This window comes from Cololabis saira, chromosome 5 (assembly GCF_033807715.1).
Source record: "Cololabis saira isolate AMF1-May2022 chromosome 5, fColSai1.1, whole genome shotgun sequence".
Classification (NCBI taxonomy): Eukaryota; Metazoa; Chordata; class Actinopteri; order Beloniformes; family Belonidae; genus Cololabis; species Cololabis saira.
This window is the reverse complement of record NC_084591.1, coordinates 35,322,187-35,341,157: the sequence shown is the minus strand read 5'-3', so window position 1 is coordinate 35,341,157 and position 18,971 is coordinate 35,322,187. Positions and strand designations below refer to the sequence as shown.

Here is an 18,971-nt window from a genome sequence, read left to right as displayed (position 1 = left end):
AACTGTGTCCTGGTTGTTACATGTAAAATGGTGTAATTGTCTTGGGAAAATATGCAACATTTGTCTTCATTTGTTAAACACTTTTAACATGACTCATTAACATACAGCGCCATGATGGAAAGTGAAAGGAAAGCACAAACTCTAAATTTGTCTGGATTATCCCTATGTGATGAGGACTAATGATCCAGCAAAGTAAATAGCAATGTGTTAATTAGAAATTAAACTGAAAGATCACACAGAGGAAGCATTAACCCGACTGCATCATTATATTAGATACATAGTTGTATTTGCTTTTCTTTTTTGCTGTGAGGTCTGAAAAGAAAATTGTATTTGCAGCTATTCCCTCTGGACAAGGTGTAATGCATTTGTCGGGTAATATTGAGTCGATGGGTTTATCAGAAATATTTGCGACTAAAACCAGACCTTAGAGATGACTAACCGTGTGAAATTGAGATTTAAACTAAAAACACATTTACTGTCATTACCCTGAAAAGCAAACACACATCAGTATGTCACAGCAAAGCTTAGACCGACGCATAGATATAAATTCAACACCATAGTCTTGAAAGTATTTTAGAAATGATGAGATTTTGGTCAAACCGGAACATACATTTTACTGGCGGTAGATTTTCATCAACTGAGGTTTTCCCACAGACTGCAGCATTTAAATTGGCTTCTGGCTCCATCTAGTGGCATAAATTGGTAACTGGGGTAAAAAATATTAGACATGGTAAAGTGATTGGCATAATTGATTTTGAACTAACATTGAAATTGGAATGATGTGATCTTGAAACATCTGAAAATCGTGATAGACCTATGTGTTTTATAATTTTTTTTCAGTCGACACAGGGGGTTGTGTTCCACATATTGATTTGGCATAAGTTTTATATCATGTCCTTCCTGATACAATCTTTTCTGTTTATCTGGGCCTGGGACCAGAAATGTGAGAACAATGGCTTGTGTCCCCTCAGTGGGCGGGTTATGTTTTTACAGCCAAGGAATGAAAAATAAATTGGAATAAGACAGTTCAATGCAATTTCTTAAAAGAACATCCCAGAGTTAATAGACACAAAACGACAAGAGAAATCATTCACTCTCATTACTTCAAAACGGGTTAGAGCAACAAAAAAAGGAAAGGAGATACAAAAATAAAACAAAACAAAAAAAACCAAGCAGGTGCAAAAAAACAGCTACAGAGCTAAAAAGGTAAAAATGATCTTAATATGACACACAAACAACCAACCTTAATGAGATGCAAAATAACATTTAAAAAAAGATAGGTTTACAGGAAACATCAGTGCCATGGAAACACACAACCACAAATCAAATAGCCTATGCAAGAAATTGTTGAAGTCTGGCCAATATGACTTCGCCGGATTCAGAATCAAGAGGAGAGACAACAGGTTAAGACTCACGAATGTATTTATTTGAAGTTTTACCCAAGATTGCATTCTGGAGATCAGGCACGCACCTTCTCGCGGTGTGTGGCTCGGTGCAGATCTGATCTGATCTGCAGCACAGGTCGGGCATATTTAAGTTTTCAGATCTGGGGGTTGTTCCAACTTCTTATAGTTCTCATCTCTCCGAATTAAATCGTCGGAGACCGTCCTTGACGGTTATCAGTTGTGTTTATCAGTTGTTATGATGGAGGTGCTCGCTCTGCTGCAGCACATCCTCCCGTTCCTCACCTGTTATCCGTGTCTGTCTGATCTCCTCACATCATACAATTATTACATTTCCCAGGTATTTTAATGCATCAGTAGATCCACAGTAATGTCAAACTTATTAGTATTCATTTTAACAATATATCTAAGAGTATAAAAATGTTTACAAGCGTACTCTTAAATTAAATACTACCTGCTGTACTCTACTGCCCTAACAACTTGTGCTGTTTATTATTTTACCTATTTTCTTATCATTTTATTTGTTGTTTACTGTTTAATTGTGTCTTGCCGCTTTTAATGTTGATGTAAAGCACTTTGAATTACCTTGTGTTGAATTGTGTTGTACAAAAAAACTTGCCTTACTTTGCTTTAAATTAAATACTTACCTGCTGTACTCTACTGCCCTTACTTTTTAACAAATTGTGCTTTTTATTATTTTACCTCTTTTCTTATCATTTTATTTGTTATGTAGGCTACTGTTTAATTAAATATATATTTAATTTAATTTTGCTTTTAATGTTGATGTAAAGCATGTTGAATTACATTGTGTTGAACTGTGCCTTACAAATAAACTTGCCTTGCCTTGCCTTAAATTAAATACTTAGGCTACCTGCTGCTATAGGCCTACTCTACTGCCCGTACTTTTTAACAACGTGTGCTTTTTATTATTTCACCTCTTTTCTTATCATTTTATTTGCTATGTATTGTTTAATTAGATAGATTTTAATTTAATTGTGCTTTTAATGTTGATGTAAATTACTTTGAATTACCTTGTGTTGAACTGTGCCTTACAAATAAACTTGCTTCGCCTTGCCTTGCCTATAAGAGTGCAGAACCCTCAGTCACATAAAATGTATTTATTTTAGTTTTGTAATTTTAGGATGTAAAGTAAAGCGGTCCCTGTAGAAAACGAAGCCCATTAACCTGTGGTTTCATAATAACCGCCCATGTTGTATTCAACACGGCCGGAAGGGGGAGTGTCAGAAAACTTTGCACGCTTAAATAAATGTATGAATGAGGGCTTTTTTTAATGTTTTGTTGTTATTGACAGCTGGACGGTGTTTAAACATGAGCAGCTGAGCGCGTCCGCTCACGTCGGCGGCTGGTCGGCGGCCAGTCGGCGGCTGGTCGCAGCCCGGTTGCAGGCAGACACTCGGAGGAAGGAAGGAAGCTGACAAGTCGGACCTGGTTTATGGTTCCGCGTCACACCAACGCAGAGTTTACGCCGTAGGGTACCGCGGCGACGCGCACCATACGGCGCGCGTCGCCGCGTCCCCTACGCCGTAGGTTACGCCGTAACCGTACGCCGTAGGTTCTGCGTCGATTTAACGCGGAACCATAATCCAGCCTTCACCGCCGCTTGAGCAGCGCTGGCGCACTTCTCCCACTGCTAACTTCGCACTGTGACGCATTTAGAAAACAAAAACAAAGGTGACTAAACCTGAACATCCAGTGTGGCCTTTTGGACGTTAAACTCGGACATGTTAAAGGCTGTTAAAGTCGTCGTAGCTGCGCGATAGCGACGCGTCTGCAGACCATCTGTAGGCGGACTGGAGCTAACCCCGCTAGCACTAACTTGGGATAAAGTCGTGGAAAAGTCCCATTTAGCTCCTAAGTTAGGAAACCAGCTAGACCGGGGTTTTTCTTTCTTGTTTTAATAGACTCTGTGACTGATCGGGAAACAGCCTCATGGCAGCGGGGGTGAGAGACGGGGAAGCGGCGCTGAAGGGTCTGGGTGATCCGAGTGTTGTGAACAATAGCAGCTCCAGCAGAGACCGGGGAGACCGGGGAGACGGGCAGGCTCGGTCTAGTACTCCCTGCTCCTCCGGGGATGGCGAGGAGGATACAAACCAACTGCAGACTAGCACAGCCTCCACGGTGGAAAATGGCGAGGAGGCTTTTGAAAACAGTCCCACCAAAACGAGAAGTGCGCCGGAGAGATGGAGGACCGCGGGCTGTGAGCAGCAGCAGCAGCCGGGAGGAAGCGGCTCTGCCCCGGCCACACTGCCCCACACTCACCCGCCACCCGGGCCCACTGGCAGGTCTGTTTGGCATGAATGTTGGAAACTTTAACTATGTTGTGATGTCACATTTCCATTGGATTATCAATGTTTTTCCCTCTCACCTGAGTCTCAAAGTGTGAGCTGGATTATTTGAAAGTTGAATAGAATGAATAGAATACTTTATTGTGTGTCCCAATGGTGACAGAAATTCCTCTTTGACAGGGCTCACAAACACATTCACACATTCCCATCAAGACACATTACAATAGAAAACGAATAAATACATTAGAAATACATTAAAAAGAAAAAAAAAGCAGTAAATAAGTTAGAACAGACATGATTAGTGCCTGTTAAAAGTGCAATGATTTATTTAATAGTGTTCAGAATGATTGTGGCAGATGGAATGAATGATTTTTTGTTAATGTTTTTCTGGGCCAGTGGAATTTTTTCCCTTTTGCCTGACAGCAGTAGTTGAAATGAGTGGTGGAGAATGAGAGGATGAGAGGAGGATGAGAGGATGAGAGGATGAGAGGGGTCTTCTGTGATCAGAGTGGTCTTCCTGACCACAGTGCGGTTGTAGAGATCAGACAGGGGGGTGTGTTGTGATCTGTATATTTTGCTGGCCTGGTTTATTATTCGGGAGAGTCTGGTTTTGTGTTTGGTGGTGAGCAAGTTGTACCAGGATGAGATGTTGAATGTAAGAATGGATTCAACGAGTGAACGGTAAACCAGAGTGAAAATGTCTTTGCTGACATTTTAACTCTTTCTCTTGTGACAAATCAAAACAATGAGACTTTCAAACACGCGTCGCCACTATTTAAGTTGTTTGACAAGCCAGAGGCGTTTCATTTTGTTTTGCATGTCATTGACAGCTACAAATCAAGCCAGAAATCTTGGTGTCATTATTGACTCATACCTGAACTTCAACAGCCATCTAAAGTTGATCACTAAATCTGCCTATTGCCACCTGAAAGACATTGCTTAGAATTAAAGGGTTTCTGTCTAAACAAGACATGGAGAAACTTGTTCATGCATTCATTTTCAGTAGGTTGGATTATTGCAATGGCCTCTTTACAGGCCTGAACAAGAAATCAATCAGGCAGCTGCAGCTGATCCAGAACGCTGCCGCCAGAGTCAAAGGATAGAGTTTAAAATCTTACTGCTGGTCTACAAAGCACTGAATGGTCTTGAACCAAAATACATGCTGGATCTGTTAGTTCCTATGAAGCTCCCAGACCCCTGAGGTTCATCTGGATCTGGTTTGTTGTGGTTCCAGAACCAGAACCAAGCAAGGTGAGGCAGCGTTCAGTTATTCTGCTCCTCACCGGTGGAACAAACTTCCTGCAGACCTGAGGTCTGCTCCAACTGTAGATCCTTTAAATCAGGGCTAAAAACATTACTGTTTACTGGAGCATACTCTTAAATTAAATACTTACCTGCTGTACTCTACTGCCCTTACTTTTTAACAACTTGTGCTTTTTATTATTTTATCTCTTTTCTTATCATTTTATTTCATTTTATTTGTTATTTACTGTTTGTGTCTTGCTGCTTTTAATGTTGATGTAAAGCACTTGGAATTACCTTGTTTTGACTTGTGCTATACAAATAAACTTGCCTTGCCTTGCCAAGAAACAGTGCCATGGACCTTTTATAGACATAAACCTACTAGTGCACAGATCCTCGATTACTCTAACTTTTTTTTGTGTCTCAAAGGTGTCAGCTTCTTAAGTAAAATGTATTAACTTCCCTTGAACACCTCTAACTTATAAGTTACCGCTGTGAAAAGTAACATACCCATGTGCAAAGAAAAAAGAAGTAAAGAATGTAACATAAAATATTTTTGAACATGAGTTATGAATATTATGAGCATCTTTTGAAGCATAAACCATACTCTTATAAATGTATATTACTACAACCCACTTAAGTCACAAGTTAAAAACAATAAAACAGCAAACTGTTGGCACTAATCAAATGTTTTAGTACAGTAAAGATAACTTTAGCAGATAATTACACTGATGTTAAGTTACTTTCCTTTTATATGCTTTATAATTCTGTCATTTCTGTTCTAAATAACATGCATGCATATGTTTTGATTTGCTTCCATGCAGTCTTGCTAAGATACATTGACCAACCCCCAGCATAGGACATACTGACCGCTACTAACCTGATCAGCACTGCTCATCTTCATTAAGTGGAGTTTTTCTTCAGGGGTAACCTGCACTCTGTTATTCACATGGATGCCGCTTTGACACTTGCCCATACCCTAACATTTTTGCAGACCGGCCATAGACCCCCAATCAAACGATCAAATGTGATCACATGACATTTGGGGGATGCAAGACAAATCCACAAAGATCCCCCCCACAACCCACAAAGCTCAAACAGTTATTGTTTAAGTTCCTGCACCGAACACTCATGAATATCTTTGCAAGTTCTTTATTTACGCCCTGAATTGTTCAAGCTCTTTTGTGGCATCAGGAGGACCTGCGTGGTGTCAGGGACGTGCTCATAATGCTGTGGCTGATTGGTGTCTATTTCATCTGTAAACTGTTGGTCATTTCCTGTTTTCTGAATTTCATGAAAATCATAATTCAATTAAAATCCTTAGTTTATATCGGCTTAGAACTTGAAATATTTAAAGTATATATTTAGTTATCCACCTAACAAACGGACAAATATACAAATTCTGGAGGTAGTCTCTGATAAACCTGCTCTGTGGGGGCGAGCGTTGTCGTCTTGGAGGATAAAATTCAGTTCTAGACCGTGGAGATTAGGGATTTCCACTCGTTACAGAAACTCATCTCAATATCTCTCTGCATTGAAATTCCGTCCAATGATGACGAGCCTTCTTTTTCCAGTGAGGGAGATGCCGTCTCACACCATCACGCTGCCTCCACCCAAATATGTTACGCTATCACTCCAGCGATCAGCATCGCATTCCCTGCATCTTCTCCACACTTTGACCCTACAATCCAACTCCTGTAGGCAGAATCCAGACTCATCGCTGAACATAATGTTCCTCCACATGTTCAGGTTCCAGTGCACATGTTGCAGACACCAGCAAAAATAGGCCTGATGGTGAAGGGCAGTCACGACAGGCCTCCTGGAAGCCCTTTGAGATTGGCTGTTTTCTTTGAAAGAAGAAGATTGTACTTTGACATGGCCTTGTAGAATAACAAGCCGTTTTTATTAATACAGGTATATTAAACTTAAACATTTGAGCATTATGAAATCCAAAGAAGTTCACTGTCTAGCCCATAGACAGATGGTGACAAAATGTGTTTATTTAGTGTAAGTAGGATTGTGGTTGGGAACATAAATTCTTTCAGCACTAAAAGAACTAGATTAGCAGGAAGTACCATCATTAATCCAAATCCATGATTTAAAATGTAAACAAAAAGAAAGGAAAAGGAAAAATAGAAAAAAAATGTTGCTAAAATATGATCAAATTTTGAAACTCAAACTTCAAAAGTACCAGTGCAGATGTAGAGCTTTATTCAAATGCAGCTGAGAACAGGTGAGTCTTCAACCTGGATTCAAATAAAATGAGTGTTTCAGCTCATCTGAGGCTTTCTGGGAGTTTTTTCCAGACACACGGAGCATAGAAGCTGAAAGAAGACTCTCAATGTCTGGTTCTGACCTGAAACCGATTAAAACATGTATCCTGATGATCTGAGTGGTCAGGAAGGTTCATACTGGGTCAGGAGGTCACTGATGTACTTTGGTCCTAAACCATTCAGAGCTTTATAGACCAGCATCAGAACTTTGAAATCTTAGCCAGTGCTTTTGGGTTGCCTACAAATGTGTTATTTCTAGGAAATCACATTTGTAGTGTTTTGTATTTCAGATGTTCACTCCATAATTGGCTAAACTGATTCATTATGATGAATTGGATACAAAATCTAGCAACTGCACAGTCGGGACTCTGTGCAGCAATGACACGGACAGCATGGGCAGCATTTGTTAATAGTCTTGTGATTTATAAGCTGAGCTCTTAACACAAGCTTCCAAGCTTTTTATGAAGCCAATGACCTGATTATGAGGCCAGTTTTAAGCTGAAATGATTGAGCTTTTTGAACATGGGACTTTTTTGCTGCATAACAATAAGCAACCATATCACATCTGCATGCTGGCACAAAGGTATTAGGATTTCGCTTTCTCCAGTTTAATCTTTTATTTTAGGAAATTATAATGCAGTAATAGATGAAAACCACACGCACTTAATGTATAATCCTGAACAAGACTAACGTGCGAATTTCCTTAAATTATTTGCCAATTTCATGATTAACTTGCCAACACTTAACAGAATACCCTAATATACCAATGACGGTTTATGAATCTGTAAAAAACAATCAAAGCATTTAATCAGTTAAATGTAAAAATGAAATTTGATATAAAATCTTAAGGAACAACAAAAGCTCATCCGTCAGTCAGCAGGTTGTTGGTTAGATCCTTAACTTGCATCTTTCACATATCAAAGTGTGTTTCAGCAAGATATTGAGCCCTACGTTACCCCCAATTTGTTCTTTACTTGTAAGTCATTTTTGTATAAAAGCGTCTATGAAGCAAATGTATTGTAATTTACAAACTGGCCCAGGTCCGTAGACTGTCAGCAGAGGCTTCTCTCTGCCTACACGAGGAAATGTCTGTTGTACCTCAGACACTAACAGATGGTGCAGAAATGATCAGTTCACAAAGCCAGATGATGCCACTTCTCCACCCATATTTCCAGAGTTTATCCGTATTTAGTAAAAATAGTAATGTTTTATTTTCCTCTTCGAAAGACTACACAGAGACTGCAGATAACCCCATGTAATAATTAAACACCTATATTAAGACTTGAATCAAGACATGGCATTTCTATAAATAAAAGCAACAGAAGTATAGAGGGAAATAAAATGGCTATGTGGCAATAGTGCAACCATTTTGCATAAATGCTATAATTGTGGCATAGTCTGATAGCCTTTTTTTTCCTTTTTTTTTTTTTTAAGCCAGCTGCAGTCCAGACTTGTCATGTGATCAAAATATTTTGAGCATTAGGACAAAAATGGCACTCAGCGCTAATTAACAATGGAAATCTTATATTAGAAAATATTAATAAAATATTTATATAAGTAAAAGATAAACTAAATGGTTGTAGCAAAAGATGCTGAACGACAGATATTGGCATCATACCAACCTTTTTGGTTGATATTAGAAATTGTAAATTTTTTAAACTTGCATTCTTAATGTGATGTTTTTTCCTGAAATATTGATTCAAGAATAACTGTCGCCCTTGTACTTCAGTAAACCGGGTGAACTTCACCGTTTCCATAACCCTGAAGACTGTCACATTAAAAGATAACTGATTACGAGTTCAATTCCACAGAAAACCTTTGCCATCCTGCTCCTGATCGTTAAAATGTACAAAAGACCTTTTTAGTAATTGGAGACTATCAGCCATGAAATAAACTTTTTATGCTTTCTTTCCTAGCCTCGAGCGCCAAGAGTCAGTCGCCACAACTGAAGCTCGTTTAAGGATGGAAGGAGTTGAACTTAAAGAAGAGTGGCAAGATGAGGATTTTCCACGGTATTTGGTCTTTCATGCATGCGCCATAGTTTCGTCATAATTTTGTATCAGCAGCTTGTTTTTACCATTAATGAAGCAAACATGCACCAAAGGAAAAATGTCCCTCTGAATTATCAACAGGCCCCTCCCTGAGGAAGAGGAGCTTGATGAGGAGCTTTTTGGAGGAACCTCAGAAGAGATACACTCAGGTAATCAGAGCATAATACTGCAACATAAATTGGAGCAGAGCTGGAAATGTATAAATGATTATTAAAGAGCACTTTTCTTAAAAAAAAAAATCCACATTACATTAAGTTATGATAAGAATGGTTGCAGTTATTTCTCATCATTCTTTTGTCATTTAAAATTTAGCCGAAAATAAGATGAATGCTCAGCAGTCTGAAAAGTCTGAACAAGTCATTTGTTTAAAATCTGCTTATGTCGTGTTTTGTTCGCTGAGTCACATGAGCATTAAAAGTTAAAGTGCATGCGGGTAACTCTTGACTGCTAAAGGTTATATTAGATCTGACGGAGATTTTGGCACCAACAAACACTTAAATACTACAACAACAACAATAAGATGCAAATATAGCGGCTTCTAAGGTGCTTTTACAAAGCAGGCAGTTTTCTCTCTCCCTCACACACAAACACACATTCATTATATTGATGGTATTTCATTTATTATATTTGATGGATGAGAGTAGCAATACATTCTTTCAGAATAAGTATGGTAAAACCAAATCCAGAAAGTGGAGGTAGATGCACAGAGAAAGTAGAAAGCAACAAACAATGCGGAGCAGAACACAGTGCACCAGGGATGTAAATAAAGTAGAGATGATCTTTACTGCCCATGATTTGTTATTGTCTTGGTCCTGACTGAATCTGAACCTGACCAGGAATTATTCCTACAATGATTTTCCAGCTACTGTAGAGTATGATTCTGTTGAGAACCATGGCAAGAAGACCCGGAAGAAACTGGCTGCTCCGAACATCAGCCTCACACTGGACCGCAGCGACGGCTCTATTCTCTCTGATGAGCTGGATGAAAGTACAGAGCTGGACCTCGACGACATGGACACGCCTTCTGACAACAGCAATGAGTTTGAATGGGAAGGTAAGGGATTGATTTCAAGTGAAAACTACATGAACATCTTCAGCACATAGATTATGTCTTTCAATTGTAATTGTTTTGTTATCATAGAGGATATAACTATTGCATATTGAGATGATGATGCTTAAAAAAAAAAGGAAAAAAAAGCACATTCATTGTTGTTTTTTTGTGTTTTCCACACTGCTGCCTTCACCTTTTTCACTTGGAAGAATTGTATCTCTGGTCTGCCTGGAAACAGGCTACAGGCCAGCAACAGGTTTCTGTCTTCCTGGTGGTAAGGTTTCTTGGACGGATTTCTTTTTCTTTTCTTTTTTTTTAAATTTCAAACCACAAGACAATCAACCCCTTTTTGTCCCGATCACGTCTTCAGATGTCCAAATGAATAACGGATTTTTTTTCATGTTTCACTTCCTTTCATTGTTGCCTCATGTTTGCTTGTGTAACATTTTTATTTTCTATTTACATATTTTTGAGAGCGCTATTGCAACTTATTACTTTAAAGCAGTTTCATAATCAGATTTATATTTTTAGCTTTTGCATCGTTTTTCCAGTCTTCCAGTGTTTGTATTTTGAAACTCAATGAAACTGATGAATAAGCTAATAGCAGATTTAGAATACTTTGCCGAAGTCAGCAGTTTAATTGCACTGCTGTCATTTCTCTTCATTCAGGAAATTTCAGTATTATACAGACACTTGCTTCTGTGTATTTTTCAAGTCACGTTGTGTGCGTTTGTGACTTTCAGATTGTCATTTGTGTGGGTTATTTCATAAAGAACATTTATTTTCCACATAGATTTGGGAATGATACATTTAGAAAAACAGCTTTATATGAGTACCATGAGGTTGGTATATTTTGTAAATAAATAGGATCCTCACAGGAAAAAAACAAACTATTAAGTGTCACTTGGTTTTACTTTTTTCAGTTAATTTTGATTCTGCCTTTTGCATGCTTGATATACGTGATCATTTCAACACATTTCTTGACGTTATTTACATCGTAGAGGTAAATGTCCAAACAGGACGGATGTTCCTGGAGATCTCAGGACTGTTTTGTCGCTGAGAATTCAAGTGTTCCTTAGAAACATTTTTACAGAAGACCCTCACTCGACAGGTTTTTTTCCTTTAAAAAATGTGACATTTAATTTGAGCAATGATTGTTGGTGTTTAATCTTTGAAAGAGCATGGCATAAAGGTACAAACGATTAAAACGAATGACTGATTTGATGCATGTCATTGAGAAGTGAATATATGAACACAGTATTTCCTCAAATACAGACCTTTTATGTACCTCAGCTAAGTGCTTTGCAGCTTTGGCCCTGGGTTTTATTTCTGATTGTTATTAGTATAACTTGTAATTTATTTTCGGTAGCTTATTTTCTTACCTCAAAATGTAGATTGGAACAGTGCAGAAATATTTACATTTGCACACATCTGTGTCTGAGAGGCAGTCAGGAGTCATTATTATTTTTTTTTTTCTTTCTTACAGAAATGGTTTCTCACAAATGTTTGAAAAATTGGAGGCTCTGCATCAGTTTGATGAAGTACCTAACAGACTACCAAGCTACTAGATGAACAAGCTGTTACTGCATACTTCCTATGTCATTTTAAATTTAAATGCCCTCTGCTTTGGGCTTTTATTGTGAAAGCTTGGCTAACATAGCCTGCTGTATTCCAAATCAAACTTGACTGATCCAAAGTTGTTTAAGAAAGGCATCTTTGTCAGTGAAAATGTCTCTTTGACAGTTACATTATACAACAGCAATATTATTTACTTCAATCAATAAGATGAAATTGGTTCAAATTATAGAAACTTTAATCGTTGGTGTTCAAATAAGAAAGATGACGTGCATTTTCTTTTTTCTTTACCTCCCTGGTTTGTATTTGAGGAAATACGATAACTGCGTGATCAGAAACCTCTTGACATGTTTGATCAAAACATCTGATTGAGACCACATTTAAAGCTTTTTGCAGTCAAGCTGTTTGTTAATAGTGCCCTTTGACCCCCAGATGATCTCCCAAAGCCCAAAACAACAGAAGTACTACAGAAAGGTGTGGAGTCCGTTCAGGAGTATTCCGCCTCGGAGGAGCGGGAGGAGGGCCGGCGCTGGAGGGTGTTTCGTTTCGGAGATCAAGATCACAGAGTTGATATGAAGGCCATTGAACCGTACAAAAGAGTAATCAGCCATGGAGGTGCAACAAAGATGCAGTTACCTGATTTGTATTAATTTCTTCTTTTAGACATACCATATCTAGCTGTGCTTATACACATGATTTGAAAGCTTTTTTTTAATATTTTGATTTTTATCTACAGGTTACTATGGAGATGGGTTAAATGCCATAATTGTGTTTGCTGTATGCTTTATGCCTGAGAGCAATCAACCAAACTACAGATACATCATGGATAATTTATTCAAGTGAGTCTCTTGTTTGATTTTCTTGGGCCTTTCAAAAGCTATCGCTGACGAGGCTTTCACGTTGCAGGTATGTCATCGGCACGCTCGAGCTCTTGGTTGCTGAGAACTATATGATTGTGTATTTAAATGGAGCAACGTCCCGGAAAAAGATGCCGACTGTCGGCTGGCTCAGGAAGTGTTACCAGCAGATTGACAGGAGGTGAGTCTGCTGCTCACAGTCCTCAACGAGTGAAGCAGAGACCTTGCCTGCTCTCCAAATCCACTATTTGAAATAGACGATTACAAAGCAACTTTTGTTATTTGTTTGTTTTTTGCGAAGGTTACGAAAGAACTTGAAGTCTTTGATAATCGTGCACCCATCTTGGTTCATCCGTACCCTGCTGGCACTCACAAAACCCTTCATAAGGTATTTGCTGTGTTTGTCACTGGAATAACGCCACACATTTCTGGACAGTGTTCTTAACTTTCCTGTTTTTGTTTCTAGCTCTAAATTTACTCAGAAAATCAAGTACGTCTACAGCTTGACGGACCTTGCTGAACTTGTTCCGATGGAGTATGTGTCCATACCAGAATGTATCAAACAGTAAGTATTAATTCATCCCGCTGTTTTTCTTATATGCTGTATAGGGATTCTGTATGTCTAAAAACTGAAATATAAGTAGTGAACAGAGTTTTTGGATTAAGTCCTGTGATCAGAGAGTCATGAGCCGGCTTCAGCGTTTAAGTTGTCAACTGAAAGGTTGAGGGTGTTATTTTAAGTCTTTCACAACTTAATGTGGCGGACACTTGGACACAGACCTTTTTGTTTACATTTGCTTCTTTTGGTCTCAGGCTGACTTTCCTGTTCATATGTAGGGAGTCACTATGTTGGACAGACAGGAACTGCTAGAGCCTTCATACCAAGGCTGAATGTTAAACAAATATACCAGTACAAATATACCAGTACATTTCTGTTCACTGTTTAAAGCATAGGACGAGCTTGTTTGTATGCAGCGGAGGTCTGCTGTCAGACGTTTACGCCAAAGCTGAGCTTCTCAGCTGTAAATTGAGTCATTTTCACATTTTGTAGCTTATCAGTATTTACACCCAAATTCAAGGCTCTATTGGGTTCCGGTTTAAAATACCAAATATCTTTTCTTTAAGTCACATAAAGGTGATCTGGCTTAACTCTTAAATATACAGGTGTTACGATAAATACTGTAGTCAGGTGCGGATTACTGGAAAGTTAAGAAATAATAAAATGTTACACACTCTCACTTGATATGCTTTTTTTTCAACTATTTTGTGCTACATCTTTTATGTCTGAAAGGCCAGCGTGGCTAATTGCTGGTGGTTTCCCGGTCACTTAAAGTTGTTAATGTTGGATCTTTTAACATTTTAACCTGAACGTTCTCAAGCAGCAGACATTCTAAGGAAAACGTGGATCCCTTCGGCCCAATTGCTTTTAATTAACAATGTCCATCATATTTATACTATCTAAAGTGTAATAACTGTACATCATAAGTGTCAACATTCCTGGAAATGGCTTGTCTTGTAAACCGTTCTTATAAGAACAAAATGTATTCTTTGTTAAATTTCATGACGTCTTGTTGCAAAATAGTGCTTCCTGTTGTTTCCCCTAATGTGGCTAAGCATGAGGCAGATCGTTTGTCATCACTATATTGCAAAAAACGCAGCACAAAAACTTGACTCGATTGATTTTAAGAAATGTTCTGCTTTGCTGGACTTGTGGTTGCTGTCATCAGTGTGTTTCTCTCTGCTGAAACCCGTCTCCCTGCCCCCTCTTAAGGTTTGACGACGAAAAAAATAGGAAAAGCCATAAAAGGTATACGCACTTTCACTGAGGGCAAATCTCTGCATCTTTTGTACTTCATAAAACTAACAAATATCAGGCGGCTTACAGAAATGCACCAAGACACCTATTATCTTATGTTTTTCTGAGTAAGATGATTTCCTTTTAGTTTCTGGCTTAAATCGACTGCTTTGCTTTGCAAAGTTCAGCGTCACCTAATACTGATTTAAGATTGGCATTATTAATACATTGAAAGAGTGTTGGGTTTCATAGGTGACTTGGTGATTGTTTAACCAACTAAATGTCTTGTCTGAGGTAATTACTTAATAAAATAGTTATTTTGATTCCTTTAAAATGATAGTCCTTTATGCTTCTTGATTAAATTCAGTTCAATAATTCACAATCAATCTCTCACATCCTAACTTCTCCACTCAAGTCGTGTTAAGTGAAGAAGTCTTAACTTGAGTTTTACACATCCATTATTTTTCGAAGGATAGTCTTCCTTCTATATGATGTTAACTGCCACCAAAAGTTGCATCAGTAAATTTGAACAGTTTACAAGGAAGTGATTACGAAAAGTTTGCGGTTCATGTTGCACTTACTTGCATTTTTTTCTGTAAAAATAACAGGTTTAGAGTTTAATGTTGTTGATGTTTGGTAAGTTTTCTTTTCTTCAGACTGAATTGGGTGAAGTTGCTAGAGTCACGGTGGTGTGTGTGGTTGCACCGTAACCATGTCCTCACATGGTTGTCGTCAGCAGCCGGCCCTCGCCGAACGTCCAGCTTGTTCACTCTCACAGCTCTTTGCATGACTCACTGCACTCCCTCACCTCACTGATGTTTGCCGTTTGCCAGAGATCTTTGTCCGGCTTCCTCCTGCTCACACAAATACGCTGCTCATTACGCTTAAGTACTGAGTGCATAGCTGCTGACGTGATGGATTGAATAAAGTTGGGCAGGAAGAAGTGTGACATTCACAGAACATTGATATTTTAAGTGCAGAGGCTACACTAACTCTTTGCAGCATACTTCTGATAATGAAAAGAGATTGTACACAACAGATTGGTATATCATCATAGTACACTGAACCACCAATATGGGTCTTTACAAATAAAGTAAGGATGATACGGTAGGTACTGCCGCTGTGTATATTCTAATGATTCTTTATTTGTTTTGAAAAAAATGGGGCTGGTGTTCACCACAAATGTGAAAATACATATTTGTTTTTTTTTTTTTCTTTGATGCTGTGAAGTCACTGATCCCATTTCAGGTTGTGGATAGTCATGGATTGTTAGTTGGCAGTGTGGTAAGTTGAGACTGTTGATGTTGAAGCTGATACCGACATCCATCCCGCTCCTGTTAGATGACATGCCATCCCAGCCACACAGCTGTCTCATGACTGCCGACTCTTTCTGCAGAATCGACCAGGACATGCACAGAAGAGTGGAGATTGCAACCGCTGCTGCCCCAGAGTGACACAATCGCACTGCAGGATAAACGCGGAGAACGACGTAGAACTAAAACCACAGCTGCTCATGTTCATGATCCAGTCCACAGGGCCGGGAACTTCACTGCATCTGAAAAGTGCCTTTTTGAAACAAGTCATCCTGTAACATCATCAGAGCTTCTTTTTTTTTGAACAAGCAGCTTAATTATCAACATTTTGTCCACATGCTGTCTGAAATGTTTTTAATCCCTTTTATTTACTCCTGTATATTATATCAGATTTGGCTTATTGGGGTTCCATAGTTACTGTTGTATCTACACTTTATTTAACTCACTCTGTTACAAGTTGTTGATGCAGGTTCTGCTTTATTACATTTAAATATATATATTTATATTCAAACGGTGTCAAAGGAGATAAATTAATATATTTTTATGGTCTTGATTTTTTTTTTTTAATTGCTTTTTAGGTCTTGATGGCACCTTTTTCACTGTTCACTGCTGGTGTTTTCTGTTGAAATCCTGCCTGGGGGAAATAAAGCTTTATTTTGCTGCCCCTCACCTGATAGTGCCCTTTGCCTGGTGGAGAGTGAGCATTTGTAAAAAAAAAAAAAAAAAAAAAGACATTCGCAATTAAAAATGCAGCTCTTTCATTTCTTTATTATTTCTTCTATGTGAAGGCATGAATCCAATCTGTTACTTTATTTTATTCCTAATAGTTGAGCTGTGAGAGGACACGACTAAAACAAAAGACTGACACAGAAACGGGGACAATATCGTCCATAATGCAGGTAAATTTAATTCAAAACCTCAGAACATATTCAGTCAAAAACATGACATCAAAATATGAAGCATTTATTGTTCAAATGTGCAAGTTTAAGTTACTAAAGAGATATAAATATCTTCCCCTAAGAGAGCACTGGATTAGACAAACACACAAAAAAGAGATTTCACTGAAATCATAGAAGCATTGAAAGTTTTTGATGACTTGAAAACGTTTACAACACCTTGACAGTAGTATGGATGGGTAATGAGACAATGTCTACAGTCATATATATATATATATATATATATATATATATATATATATATATATATATATATATATACACAGGACTGTCTCAGAAAATTAGAATATTGTGATAAAGTCCTTTATTTTCTGTAATGCAAAAATGTCATACATTCTGGATTCATTACAAATCAACTGAAATATTGCAAGCCTTTTATTATTTTAATATTGCTGATCATGGCTTACTGCTTAAGAAAACTCAAATATCCTCAAAAACTTAGAATATTCTGGGAATCTTAATCTTAAACTGTATGCCATAATCAGCAATATTAAAATAATAAAAGGCTTGCAATATTTCAGTTGATTTGTAATGAATCCAGAATGTATGGCATTTTTGTTTTTTTAATTGCATTACAGAAAATAAAGAACTTTATCACAATATTCTAATTTTCTGACACAGTCCTGTAAATATGTATGCGTATAACAGTGAGGCGTCTCAGAAGAAGGCCTTTTCTACTGGATTAACTTGGTTCCTAAAATTTGAACCTCTTGACTTGGCACCATGGCTTAAAGCTTTAAAGCGCAGAACTGACTCTAAGCACCTGATGGCAACGTCATCGACTTCTGGATCAAACTTGTTTGCAAAGAGGTGCTGTTGCCTGAGGAGCCACAAGAGGTCCCCAGCTCCATACACGCAGACGGCCCTCCTGTGGGTCCCCGTGCACGGGTTGTAGGGGGCTCCTTTGTTAACGTCTCCTTCTAAGTAAGACCACTTCACCGCGCGGGCAAAGGCCTGCATGTCTGGCACGTCAAACTTGCCGTTAGCAGGCACCGATCCAGGAACAGAGGGCATCCTCTGCAGAGTGGCCCACAAATGCTCGTCGGGGCTGTATGTGTCCTTCTCCCACTCCATTAGAGTCTGCACCTCTTTGTCCTGCTTCACATGCTCCACGAAGGCTCTTGACGCCACAATGTAGGCATTACCTGAGAACATGGGACTTGAGATGGGCGGAGGACTCTTCTTCACATCCGTCCGGGTGACCGAGTCCGTGACATTGTGATGGTACTGCCAGCGACCTTTCTTGTAGCCGTTGGTGGCTTCAGTTTCCATGCTGTTTCTACCATTGAGGGCCTTCAGCGTCATCACCATCTCTCTGTTCGTTTTGACGGGGAAGTCTGTCCCACAGGTGTTGAGCAGGTACTTCCAAGGGACAGGAGAGTCCAGCAGATCGCTCATGCAGTTCAGATCTGCCTGTACTCTGGACCATGAGGCGTATACAACTCTTTCTAACTTACTGGCTATGAATACATTTGGAAAGCAGGAAACGATGGCTTTCACGGCACTCTGAAAGTCCGGAGAGGATTTCTGGTCTACATGCACGCAGTAGATATTCTGAGGAGCGTAAACAGCTCGCAGGAGTCGCTCGAACATCTCGATCTTCTCATGGATCACCATGGAGTAGGCGATGGGGAAATCATTCTCCTCCTCACTAAGAGGCACTGAAATGAAACCTCTTCTTTTAATAAAAGCAGGGCAGTCCTTCGTCACATTGAGGTAGAAGTCCTCAGAAAGAATATTCTGCTTCCTCCTGGCAGCTAGAAGCCCTTCTAAGTCCGTTTCCTTGCCCATTACTTTTCCAGTGATGATAGCCAAACAGCCAGGCAGGTCAACAGAGAACTGATGCGGTATTTTGAGATCAGAGGATGACTCTCTTTTAAAATTGATTTTCCAAAAAGCAAAAGACAGGAGTGCACCCAGGAGTAGAGAGAGGGAGACGATCCTGGACGACATCCGACCTCTCATCACCGTTGTAGAAATCATTCTCATGCTTCGGGTGACTCAGCCCTCACCGTAGCTTGTAGTCTGAAGGAGCCGCTGCAGTGCCTCATTGTGTAAAATAAAGTTCCCACCTGAGGAGGTGTGTCTTAGGAAAGTATGAAAGGAAGCTGTAATGACTCACTTGAAGGAGTTTTCAGGAGGATCTGAC

General features: G+C 39.0%; 2 protein-coding genes across 4 annotated transcripts; one reads left to right on the top strand and one right to left on the bottom strand.

Moving 5' to 3' along the window:
• The first annotated feature begins 2,906 nt into the window (after nt 1-2,906).
• On the top strand, nt 2,907-16,622 carry bnip2 (BCL2 interacting protein 2). 3 transcript variants are annotated; one of them, XM_061721823.1, is made up of 12 exons: nt 2,907-3,706; nt 9,141-9,236; nt 9,357-9,424; nt 10,138-10,329; nt 12,334-12,516; nt 12,638-12,740; nt 12,808-12,939; nt 13,060-13,146; nt 13,225-13,323; nt 14,530-14,565; nt 15,162-15,189; nt 15,950-16,622. In XM_061721823.1, the coding sequence occupies exons 1-11, from the start codon at nt 3,354-3,356 to the stop codon at nt 15,172-15,174; spliced, it is 1,362 nt and encodes a 453-aa protein (XP_061577807.1). In that variant the 5' UTR covers nt 2,907-3,353; the 3' UTR covers nt 15,175-15,189; nt 15,950-16,622. The 3 variants fall into 3 exon arrangements, with proteins under 3 accessions (XP_061577807.1, XP_061577805.1, XP_061577806.1); XM_061721821.1 differs by lacking the exon at nt 15,162-15,189 and having other exon boundaries at nt 2,908-3,706; nt 15,950-16,620; XM_061721822.1 differs by lacking the exons at nt 14,530-14,565; nt 15,162-15,189 and having other exon boundaries at nt 2,910-3,706; nt 15,950-16,619.
• Nucleotides 16,623-17,354: 732 nt separating this feature from the next.
• On the bottom strand, nt 17,355-18,960 carry gcnt3 (glucosaminyl (N-acetyl) transferase 3, mucin type). The gene has a single exon (XM_061722630.1). It carries the CDS (start codon nt 18,809-18,811, stop codon nt 17,480-17,482), a length of 1,332 nt encoding a protein of 443 aa, XP_061578614.1. The 5' UTR covers nt 18,812-18,960; the 3' UTR covers nt 17,355-17,479.
• Nucleotides 18,961-18,971: the final 11 nt, after the last annotated feature.